Source organism: Corvus brachyrhynchos, unplaced genomic scaffold, assembly GCF_000691975.1.
Source record: "Corvus brachyrhynchos isolate BGI_N302 unplaced genomic scaffold, ASM69197v1 scaffold218, whole genome shotgun sequence".
In the NCBI taxonomy this organism is placed as follows: Eukaryota; Metazoa; Chordata; class Aves; order Passeriformes; family Corvidae; genus Corvus; species Corvus brachyrhynchos.
In genome coordinates, this window is record NW_008239321.1 from 162767 (window position 1) to 175244 (window position 12478).

Below are 12478 nucleotides of genomic sequence, written 5' to 3' on the forward strand. Positions count from 1 at the left end.
AATTGCCAGCAAATCCCACTCACAGACACAGATTAATTTTTCCAAGGTCCACTCAACGAAAAGATAATATCTCTATTTCAGCAGCACAGGTAGCTGTGGGTCACATTATCTTTTCTTTTTTCCTTATTTCCTTATTTCTACCCTGTCCAGATGAAGCTCAGTCTCAAATTTCTTTAAGAGATATAAGTTCAGATCAAAATAGAGCAAAACAAAGTTTTTTTAGGGCAGTGGACCCAAGAAGAAAAAAACAGAGGGAGAGAACAGTGCTGGTGGAAGTCCTGTTCCTCAGGAAGGCAGGCAGAGGAGAAGTTTCCAGCACATCTTGTATGGAAGCATGTCTCCTACAGTGAAATCTTCCAGAGACACCCTAGCCTCCCAGCAAAACCCACAGTGGCCAGAAAACCTCCTCATCCTTTCCACAAAGCTTCAACAGTGCTGCAATATCAGGTGGCATTGTGATGCCACACCCAGATTCAAACAGCAAATCTGGTGATGGAGGATTCAGAATTATCATTAAACTCGGTGAACCTGACTTCAAACATCCACCACAGCTTTAGGTAACTCTTCTGAGTTGTTATAGGGACAAAGATTTACTTTGTCAATGTTTGTACCCATCTTTGGCTAAAAGATCCCGTGTTTCATTGCCTGCACTATCAGGAATCAAGTGCTTCCCAAGTATGGTTAGTACATAGCTTCTAGGTTCTTGTGGTCATTCTGAATCGCCCTGAAGTGGCAATTCTGAATATGCTCTTTGGTGCTTAAAGCCTTATTTTTAACATGCAGGAAAGAAATATCCAGAAACATTTTAAAAAGCCCCACAACTTGTGGGAGCTCTACAATGGGAATATATTTATTGATTTTTTCCCAAGTCCTATATAGCCTGTGAGAGAACACTTACAATAAAAATAATATTAAATGTTGGCAAGATATATATTATTGAACTCTTGTGTGTGTGTGTAACATCACTGGTGATTCAATTTGGCCTGAATTAAGGTTAGATATGTCTGGTTTGCAGTGCAGGAGGAACTTGCAATGTGGAAGCAATAGCTGTAGTGTTTGTATGCGCACTCCAAAATGCTGCAGAGCGTAAGTTTAATAAAATGAAACAGGCCCAGGGGAAAAGAAGAACTTCAGAAAAAGCAGTGGTATTCAATTAGATCAGCAGTAGTAAAAATGGGAACAGATTGAGAAATATATCTCATATTGCACAAATATATATATATCTAAACATCTTTGGCCTGTGAGTGTGGAGACATCGATCCTCAGCAGTATCATTTCAGCATAAGAAGACAAACATTTCACTCTAAGAAATGATGAAATTTCAGGGAGAAAACCCCCAAATTTTCCACCATATCTTTAAGCCCAATGGTCCAGAAGACTGTCATTCATACAATGAATGTACAAGCCTAATGGTCATTCATAATGTCAATTAACTTTGCTGAGGCAAAATACAGCTGGCTTTGAGACATGACTATGAGGTGAGAAAAAATTAAGCCTTTTAATGGTTTGGTTTTGGTTTTTTTGGAGGGTGGGACTTTGCTGGCTTTGTTGTTTAGTTTTTTGGTCCCCCCTCCCCAACAATTTTGGAGAACAAAATGACAAACAATTAAGTGTAAAAGAAAACAAAAGCTCTGATTTTCATTATATCCTTAACTTCAAGTTCCTTCTCATGCAGAAGACACTCTAGAAGGAATAACAACTAATCCCTCTATTTCAAGCCACTGATCTACCCCACCTCCCCATGGCTACCAGGAAGCAGCATGTATTCATGGGAACATATTCTTTTGAAACAGAAAGGCTGTTGCCTGCATTCCTTGCAAATTTTTATTAAGTCCATGCTGAGAGAAACAGTTTTAGTGCACTTGCCTGTTGAGATAGACACGTTTTTCTGTTAGCTGACCATTGCCATGGTTGGGATCTTCATAGGGTTCATTCTGCACCACTTCCACACCCTCCCCTCGGTCACTCTGCTCATGGCTGTGCTTGCTGATCATGTACAGCTGTCCAATTCTGTACTGCAAGGCAAAACCAAGAACAAAGTATATTAGTTTTATGTTATACACGTATTCAAAAGCCAGTCTTAGTCAATGATATACTGCTGTGTGTAAATAAAAGGTAGTTGAAGGTGAAAACCAGTATTTTTGGGGTCCTCCCATTATGTTATTAAGTCCATGGCATCATTTGTGGAAAAAACAACAAAACCTGTGTGCATACAAATGTAAAGAATTAGGCCAGTCCTCTATTATTAGACTTTGTATTTGTAAGTATTTCAGTTAAGAATAAGTAAACAATTAATCTAGTGCTTCCACATGCTGAAATGTAAAGGGACTTTAACCATCAGGTGAACTCTAAAAGTTCTGTGGAACACAGGATTCTCCTGCCCTGCCAACACAATGAGGCCCCACAAAAACATTCAGGGTAACTGTTGCTGGTCCACAGAGACAGGAGCTCCAGTTCTTAAGAAAAAAACCACGTAGACTCCAAGTCCTTTGAAAAAAGAAGTTTGAGTGACTTTGCAATATTATTAAAATGCATTTAAGCACTTTAATGATCATTTACTCCCAAGTTACTTAGGAAGCCAAACACTGTGAGGATTGGCCTAACTTTGTTATCACAGAAAAATAAATTGTTGCACTTGATTTTTTTTCTCACTGTGTCTCGTATCTACACCAGGGCTTTTGCCTCCAAAGAAATTTAACAAAAAGTACATCCTTGAACTTTCATTGACAAAGATTTTAGAGTAAAATTGTACTTTACCAGTAATTTTCTGGTCTGAAATTTTATTCTCAAGTCCTTTGCACACTCTTGAGCATACTAGGGTTCTTACAACAGTCTTTGGACCTATCCAGTTTTCTCAAATGGATCTCTCTCTCCCCCAGAGCAATTTGTTTAGGCATGTACATGCTAATCACTTCAACCACATCAATCCCCCTTCAAATACAAAGAACAACCTGTTAATTTAGAGAATGGCTGAGCTACCACACAAGCTGCCAAGTACTAGCTCAGCATAAGCAAACAAAAGCATCGTGACAGTCTGACCTCAGAAAACTCCATGAGATTCTTGCAGCTATTGCATATTATAAACAGCAATCCTATCACATACTTTAAAAAGCCCAACTCAAAAGAGCAATTAGCTCAGAAAAAAAACCCCAAACCATCACAAACCTTATTAGTAACTGGCAACAAGACAGTCTCACTAAACAAAATGATAAGGAATACTATGATGGAGGGCACCCTATACTAGTTCCTCAATTCTACATAATCCAAATTTATTCCCCTACAGCAACAGGCCACAAGAAGGTAAGAAATTTGGAACTTGCATCTTGAACGCTCATTTAAGAGAGTAAGTCCTAACACTGTTTTACTTGCTAATCCACTTATCTACCTTTGTCTCTACTGAATCCTTTATCTCATCATATTTGAACATTTTGTTCTAATCTCAAAGGCTCTGAAGAGCTGCAAACCTCACACATAGCTTTTAACTAGATCCATGACAAATTGTCTTCTCTTTTTCTCTAAAAAAAATGAATGCATTGGTGCACAGGGAAGGCAAAGTTGGTAGCACATTTGATTTGATCAATTAGTACAGTTTAAAAAAGAGTAACTTTCAGGCACACAAAGCTGTTCTTCAGGTCTGAAATCAAAGCAACACACTTCAAAGCTGAATACAAGTTGAGAAAAAATGCTTTGCCTTTAATTAGATAAGTATCAATTACACCACCTGGGAGCACAGACTTACTGCCTGTGGAGTGATAAGGATGGCAGAAAAGAGGAAAGGTGATAAGGTCCTTATCTTCTAATGGAAAGGAAGAGGTCAGCAATTTATATCCTGTGAAATATGAAAAGGTCAGATGAGTAGAGAGAGGAATTACATCTTGACATAAAGTCAATATTTCGATCACGATCTCTGTTGGGATTTTTGTTATCCAACAAAGTTATGAATTTTAGTTGCCATGGACACCTCTGGAAAGTGTTTCATAATTGCACATATCAATTTCCTATGTCCATGTAGTCCTTTGCAGTTTTGCTCTCAGTTTTAATGGTCAAACACCTCAGTTTCTGCTGGAAATGCTGGCTCAGAAACATCCAGATGAGTGTACATTCACCCTGACAACCAACTGTGGGGTTGTACTGATGCCTTCATTTGCTCCAGCATCATGAACCAGAGATATCCCCGCAACACCACGCTTTGTTAACAGAGGTTGTTGTTCTTTCCTGGGCCCACCTCACTATAAAATGCTTGCAAGATATCAAATCCCAAAGACTGTAAATTAATCTGAGCAGAAGTTTAAGGGGGCTAAGCCTTGTTGCCCACTGCCCTCTGCAGATGAGGGTCAGTGCTGCCAAACAGCAACTGGTTTCCAGATGCTGCACAGTCAGTGCTTAAAGGAAGGTTCTACTCTGATGAGGCTCAAAATCACACACATTCCAATCAAAGCCATGATCTCACAAAAGGTATCCAAGGCAGCTCAGCATGGTGCCTCCCATTTGGAAGATGTTGAAGGAAACAGAAGGCACCACTGCTGGACAGGTCTCCTGCAGGAATCCTACTGCTCTTCGCCTTCCGCAGGCGATGACTTTCCATAGCTACGGATCGGACACCAGTCGAGTAGAAATATCCACCTCCAAAGCCAGCTTGGATGGGGCCTTGTGCAGCCTGATCCAGTGAGTGACATCCCTGCCCGTGGCACGAGGCTGGAATGAGATGAGCTTTGAGGTTCCTTCCAACCTTGACCATTCTACAACCTTTCATAACTACTGAAGTGGCTGGGCAGTCCTGCTGGAAAGCAGCTGTATTCTGCAAAGGAAACGTATTTGTACATGTACTTTAAAGTAGCTAACTTAGCTCTTTTGTGTACTATTCATTTGCTTCTATCTGCTGTACAAAATGTTAAAATCATTCTAGAGCAGGATGGAAAATGTTAACTTCCAAAATAATAGTACTTTACTAAATCAGAGAGTGCACAACTATTATTTCAGATAAAATAGCATTTTTTCAAGTGTATGTTTCTATTTACATGAAAAAAATCCAAGGCAAAGATGTGTCTTTTAGAACTTGCTGGAATTTAAATGCCTGAATAATAAGTCACAGCTTTTTCTTAGTTCCTATGGATATTGTGGAGAAACAGCACTTAAGAATCATTTAACAACAGTAATTGATACACATTATTCCTGCAAGGGTAAACTGATGTGCCATGACTGTTTATGTTGCTCTATCACAATCTGAATTTCTGTGTTCTTAGCTGTAAGATGATTTTCCAAGACCATCTACTGTTTGAAGGAATTCAGTAAAATTTCACACAATGGCACCTGATGTAAATTTGGATCTGGAGCAAAACTCTTTGTAAATGCTTCAGTTTAATAGGTGAAAATTTATTCAATATCAGAGGAAGAACTTCAATAAACAAATGCACAGAATGTGGAATTAGACATTTCTAAGGGTATTGCTGTTTAGCTTTTGTAGTAGCTCTGATGTTTCCCAAGTCCTAAGGAGTGAGACTCTGTCTCGGTGGTGACTCGCCTGCTCCTTCAACAGGCAGATGGTGTTTGCTGTTGGGATTTAGTCATACAAGAAACAAGGTTCATGTTAGCAACAGCATAAGGATGGTCAAGCTGATTTTGTTTAAAATGGTAAGTGAGACCAGAAGCACTTTTATCCCTCAGATAGGAGGGAAAAAATAAATAAAGGAAAAAATTAAAATATTTTAAAAGGGGTCCACCCCACCCATCTTTCTTATGCAGAGCTCCCACCATCTCCAGCAAGAGCTGCACAAGAAATCTTTGTTCAAACGTGTCTGAATTTTTTCCAGCCTGACTGCCTATTGCTCAGGTTTTGATTTAATACAAGTCTTAGAGTACAAACTTTCAAACTTCAGGTGGAATATAAGAAATAAAACTCAATCAAAGGAGAAATTATGCCAAAATGATCTTGTATCTGAAATTTTCATACCACTCCTTGAAGTTCTTATCTGAATGCTCACAGAAAATGTAACAGATTTATCACTGGCTCCGTCTTACACATAATTCTCATATTTAAAAGAATAGTTGAACCCTTTAATCTACTTTTATTTCTCTGTAACTAGACGAAACCATCAGGGATGGTGCTGCCATTTCAATTTGTGCAATTTTTTGTTCTAAATCAGTAGGGAGATCCCTTCCTGCAGAGAGGAGCTGGAGTCCAGAAGACACTGAGTGTCTTTTGTGCCTGCTCAAGGTAATGATTGTTTGGTGAGCTGCATTTCAACAACGGTAAGTATTGCTCACAGAGGTTCATGCTAAAACATGCCAGTGGTGTCTAGTCCTGTTCTCAGAAAACTGCAAAGGTAAAACAGAAAAAAAGAAGAAAACCAGCAACGACTAAACTGAAGCAGATCTGTCCTTATGCACGAAGGCAGCTCTAAAGGGTACAACTCTGCCTCCACTGATGGCAATAGTTGTTTTGTCATTGACCTCAATTTAGTTAAGATTTATTTCTATCAAGAAAATACAATGAATCAGCTTCATCATCAGTTACATCGGTCCAGCTACACTGAATCCAAGGGCATTGATTATGGCAAAAGAGTAGCAATTTTATTAAGGAATTCTGATTTATAGAATGCTGTCTCATCCACATAAAACAATCTTAAAATTGATTGATACATTTCTGATCTATTTTCAAGTCTTAGTCTTTGCAAGATGCTCTGTGTGCTCCCTTGTGAATGTGTTCCAGGATTTAATTTTATTTTTTTATTAAAAGATTAATAGGAATATTATTCATCACTTGTCTACATTTCGAATTATTTAAAACAATTTCTGATTATTCCTCAAAGGACCACCATGAGACAAACATGGTGATCCCCAACTAAGTTACTTGTCCAAACATGCCCAGCCTGTCACTCCCAGCAATCTCTTCCCAGCAGTTTAACAGAGATATTTGTTGGGCTTTTAGGAGCTCTCCTGGCTTTTCTTCCGTTAAAGGAATTTTTGCCCATACATGTTGCTAGGGGAGCAAACGGCTGGGTATTTAAGAAAAACGAAAGACCTGGCTACAGAGTGGGGCGCATCTGGCTACTCTTTTGTTTTCACCTGAGTGCGTTTGGACAGAGAGGAGTATGCTTTCTTCGGCTGCTTTTCCTTCTGCTGGAGAAGCCCCAGGATCCCAAAGCTGCCTTCCCTGCCCCCACTGGGAGCCGGGCTGTGGCCGCCCTGCCCCGCCGTTGCTTTGAGCCTTCACTACTCTGTAGCCCTGCATGTCCTGCCTACTAAGACCTCTGGGGGTTCCGCTGCAGCTCCAGAGTTCAATACATTTAGTCTGCCACCCGGGATTTGTGCTTGTCCCTGCTGTTCCAGCCTGCTGTTCCCAAGGGTCCAGCCGGACACCGGGATCGGCTGCCCAGGGGGTTTGTGAAGCCTTTGCGCCATCTCTTCCCGGGATCCCAAGCCGCCATTGCTGTGTGCTCGCCGAGCTCGCTCTGGAGCACCCCTGCCGGCTGCGAGCAGAACTGCACCCATCCTGCCGGCTGCGAGCGGAACTGCACCCGAGGGGAAAGGGCCTGACAGCCGAAAGGCTGGCACTGGGTTTGTGATTGTTTGCTGTTACTGCCATGGTTATTGCTGTTTGTTTGACTGGTTATACACATATAGATATATAACAGTAAAGAACTGTTATTCCTATTTCCCACATCTTTGCCTAAAAGCCCCTTGATTTCAAAATTATAATAACTCGGAGGGAAAGGGGTTGCATCTGCCATTCCAAGGGAGGTTTCTGCTTTCCTTAGCAGACACTTGTCTTTCAAACCAAGACAATATTTTACAATATGGAATAAATTGTTTGGAAATGTACTTGCTTGAGTAAATATCTTTGTTTAGGAGGATACACAGAGGTTTCCTATTGTGTTTGTTTTGATGTTGAGAGCATTGTTTTCAGGTCTTGATCAAGACTTAAGCCCTACACTGGTACAGATACGAAAAGCTTACAGTTACACACTGAAGAGAGGCAAAGAAAGTATTAACCTTATTTTATATTTGACTAATTGAAACAGAAATTAATACATCAACTTCAAAAAAGATGTCTGTGGTAGAACAGAGAATTTAGCCTCAGTCTAGCGATTCCAGCTCAGTGCTGTTACCACAAGACACACCTGTAATTTCTTTTTCACTCTAAATGATAATTATTTAAAGAGAAGTGTTTTCTCTTATCTCCCCCACTAACCATAAATCCTTCATGTTAGTATTATTAGACATCATTTCATCTGGAATGGGTGAATCCTGATGCATCCTCACACTTGTGTGGATGTGGGAGCAGAGGCTTCACGTGTGGGCAATTAGAGCCCCGGCTGATGGAGCACCGAGGTTATGCCCTCTGATCCCCAAACCACTGCAGGTGATGATTCATAGCTATTAACAATAATTTAAGGAAATCTTTTCCATGACAGAAGTTCCAGGTTCTGACAAAGTGATTTGTTTTCTTTGTTATTAACATTCCTAGATTGGTTTTAACAAGAATAGAGGAATGTGCAGTGTGCTGGTATTTGATTTTTTGTGTATGGGTGGGTTTGTATTGGCTCCTCCTTGCCTGCTTTTGGAATTAGGAATTTGGTTTGACTTGGTTTCTTTTGGGGCACTACTTTGCAAGCAATGGAAATGGGTATCTCTTGATAACCACCAGCTCAAGGTTTTACTGCAGGACAGTGCTATGGAGGGAGATCAGTCAGACTTGAAACCACTGCAGAGTAAGAAAACTTGCCACTGAAATAATCCTTCTTTTTTCTTAGAAATGCAGGAAAGAAAGCAGGAGGAAAATAAACTCACTGTAAGTTTGAACTTGGAAGTCTCTCTTATGTAGCAGAACTTACCAGTGTGAAAGTAGTGGTTTATATTTCTAAAACAGTGATTTTCCTGGTAAAATAATGACATTGTAGGCTAGAGTCCTGTGAAAAGAGGACTGCTGGGTTTGACTGCTTGGGAAATTCTGCAAGGAAAGCATGAATAGTAAACAGAGAAGGCAGAAGGGGGCTGTTGTTCTTCCAGCCCAGAGCAGTGCTATGCAGAGATCCCCAGCCTGCTGACCTGACCCTAAATCTCCTTTAGCCTGGCCAAACAGCAGTGTGGAGTGGGCACTAACATACTGTTTGACTTCTTGTTCCTAAGGTAAGATGCTTAGAGCAAACCAGGCACCTTTGCACTGCATTCTCCTTGTCATGCAGAAACATCCTAAGTGCAAAGAAGTTTTTATGAACTGGTATTTTAAATGGCTGTCCCCGAGGAACAAATATGAGAAAGTAGCTCCAGGAGCAAAGGTAGACTTCTAAATTACTGTCCTCAAAGGGAAATCTGTTTTTATCGATACAAAAGACCAATCAAGGAATAACACCAAACATCTAGGTCCTAAAATCTAAATGTTAGTATGATTCACTGTTGTGATTTGAGGCCCCAGAAAATAATGCAAATTATTTGGTGATATAAATGTTGCTTCCCGCAGTAATATATAAAGAATCCAACCAGTCAGAGTTTAGAGTTGAGCTTGAAATTTTTCTTTCAACTAATTCCTGCATGCATCTGTGAATCAGAAAGCACTACACATCTGCTGACTTGCATCAGCAGTATTCTTTACTGTTGCCCAAATTCATGGGAACATGCTTTTGTAGCCTCACAAACAAACAGTTGCAGTGGGAACAGTTGACTTTTGCATGCTGTGAAGTGCCATTCTTACTGCTTTCATGTTTGCTTTGCCTTTTCAAGGAAGAAATTACATCCTTAAGATATTTTATCTGCCTAAATTCCCGTGAATTTCAGTTCAGCAATGACACACTGGATGTTGAAAGTCAGTATCCTCCTCTGGTATTTCCAGCTAAAGAAACATGGCCTACTCTAAATTTACAATACCCTGACACATAATGGCTTACAACTAAACAAGTGATACTGAAACCAACAGGAGCAGGTCCAGATCTCTGGTTAATAGGTGTACAATGAAAATTAAAATAAATGAAAATTAAGTTGCAAATGTTCTGTTTTCATGCAAATGGTTTGCCAAACATAGCTCATGTCCTGTTCAAATTGTAGTCATTTTATTCTTCTACACCAGCTGTGCTATTGAAAAAAGCCAGCTGTTTATCTGGAGTGTACAAGCTCATACAATTTTTAAGAATCAGTTTTTATTAACAATATTTTACAGTGAGTCAGCTGGTTGCATTTTTCAACCATGTACACTATGTGCTTTGTACATAAATACCGATAATATTCTATTATGTAGATTTATCCATGTATTTCCTGCAAGGAATGCAGATACATTTCCAAAGGCTGTCTCAAAAGTCCTCTGTGCACATAAAAAATGGCTAAAAAAACTTACTCTGTCTCTTGAGCAGTCTGTCAGTACTGCACACTGACCACTCTCCACATCTTCTCAGCCCTGTTTCTGAGTACCTGCTCTGATTGTCTGCAAGCATGCCCTGCCTTGATTCCAGCTTCCTGCTTTTCATGCACAGTTCACTCTGCTTTACAGTGTACAATCAGTTTGATAACTGTCCAACATTATTGAAGCTTTTTCTAAGGCAAAAGCATATTTTATTTGTTTGCCACAATTCATTCATGAGATCGTTATTAATTTAAAGACTGAAGCTCAAGGAGCTGTTCAGTAAGTATCTTTAAATTTTAACTTAGAATGCAGTAAAATGAACTAAAACTGCAACATAATATTTGTAGAGGCTCCTAAAGGCTTTTCAGTGACATAAACTCTTTTCCTGACATTCCAAGAAAACACTATTTCCATTTTAGACATTCCAAGAAAAGTCAAAATGGAAAAGTGTGGGCATTCTTCTTGATCCCTGTCACCAATCTCTTTCCAGCAGCAGGCACAAGCCCTGCACATGGGGTGACACAAGACTCTATTTCACTCACAGTGAAATGTAACATTCTCCATGGACCAGTGATGATGAGGGAGAAGCTTGCTCTATTAAACCTGACAGCAAAATCTGTTACCTGTTTTTCCATTAAAACAAACAGGACTGGGGGGAGGGGGGAGGTGGGGAGGAGGGAGGAAGAGAAGAAACTAACTCATGTGCCACGCATATTAAACACATTTTAGTTGGCCAGAGCTGGGATGTGCTGTGGCCAGCCAGCCACACAATGTGTCAAAGGGCTGGGCTGAAAAGCTGGCTTTGAACAGGAAGGTTGACTTCCGTGAAGTGCAGGATTCAGTTATTTAAAAATTCAAAATTTAAATTTAGTTATTTTAATTCAGTTCAGTTTAAGCTGGGAGTATTCAGAGTTTCATACATCCTTTGACCCTTTCAAAATTCAATGAAGTGCAGAAACAGACTTGAGAGTTAGGTTTATCTTTAACTATAAATGGACCAAACACACGTGCATCTATTCATGCTTTTAGAAATTATTTTCTCTTTTTGCATGGCTAATGGTATTTGCTTAATGCTTAAGTAGAACTTCTTTCCCCTCAGGCTCCTTTTTCTCTAATTACTCTTCTTCAGTAATTACTCATTTTTATGACTTAGGAAAATCTCTCTCACACCAACACCATCAACTTTCAAGTGCAGAGAATTCAATGCTTTCAGAAAAAAATTTGAGTCAACTTTGAGTTTAGAAGCACCAAAGAGACTACAAAGGATTCCATAAACCTTGTCAGAACCACAGCAGGGAATAATTCTGCAATTACATTTTTTGGCAAGCAAGTTCCTTACAACGTGTTTTAGGCAATATAATTCTGCTTACAAATATGAAAAAATGAGAACTTTCTTAGTATGCACAATCTACAATGAATAAAACAGCATCAGAATTTAGTACTTAGTAGTAACAAGCTGAACAAGACAAATCCAGTCTGCCTTCTGCAAATTTATTCAGAAGAAAGTGAAATTTTGTTTGCTACTTACAATGAAATAAAAATATATTCACAGTCCAGAATATTTCATTTGATTATCACAAATACTTCATCCGACTTTCTGATCTTCTAAAATAAAACTGACTTCAATTTAATTTTTAAAATGCACTTGTTTTATTCCTGCATCCTGTAGATAAAAATAATGTTATAAAGAATCCCGGGTCTGTAAATGGTGGAGGTCACTCCTGCATCTCTGCATCTAACCCAGGGATCAGGATAATGAAAATATTAAGGTTACCTGAAGTCATTTGATGGAAGGAAGCACACTAGAGCAATTGCATAAGAAGGAAATGAAGACATACTTTCCTCCCCAGATTTTTGAGATACACTGAAGTCTCAAAACTAGTACTGAAAGAAGATACAATTTTTCCATTTTAGTTAGAACAAACGTTTGCAATTTAAGTACCTATTCTATACATCTGTGACAAAATCCCCCCATGTTGAAATGAATCACTACCGTAGGAACTTACTACTTTTGTACCTATGCATGAACATTTTTTACATGCACAAATCTGTAATAAATGTTGGGAGCACATTTAGGGGAGAAATCTGTTTGCCTGTTCCTGACTTATGGAAAATCAAAACTGCAGCCAAATAAACTCTCAGGCA

General features: G+C 39.3%; 1 protein-coding gene across 4 annotated transcripts in view; it reads right to left on the reverse strand.

Moving 5' to 3' along the window:
• Nucleotides 1-12478, reverse strand: part of PITPNC1 (phosphatidylinositol transfer protein, cytoplasmic 1) — a 79083-nt gene that overhangs the window by 39837 nt on the left and 26768 nt on the right. For all 4 annotated transcript variants that reach the window (XM_017740756.1, XM_017740754.1, XM_008638658.2 and 1 more), the window contains exon 2: nt 1867-2015. In XM_017740756.1, the coding sequence (XP_017596245.1) occupies nt 1867-2015 (149 nt within the window). The remainder of the gene's footprint in view (nt 1-1866; nt 2016-12478) is intronic.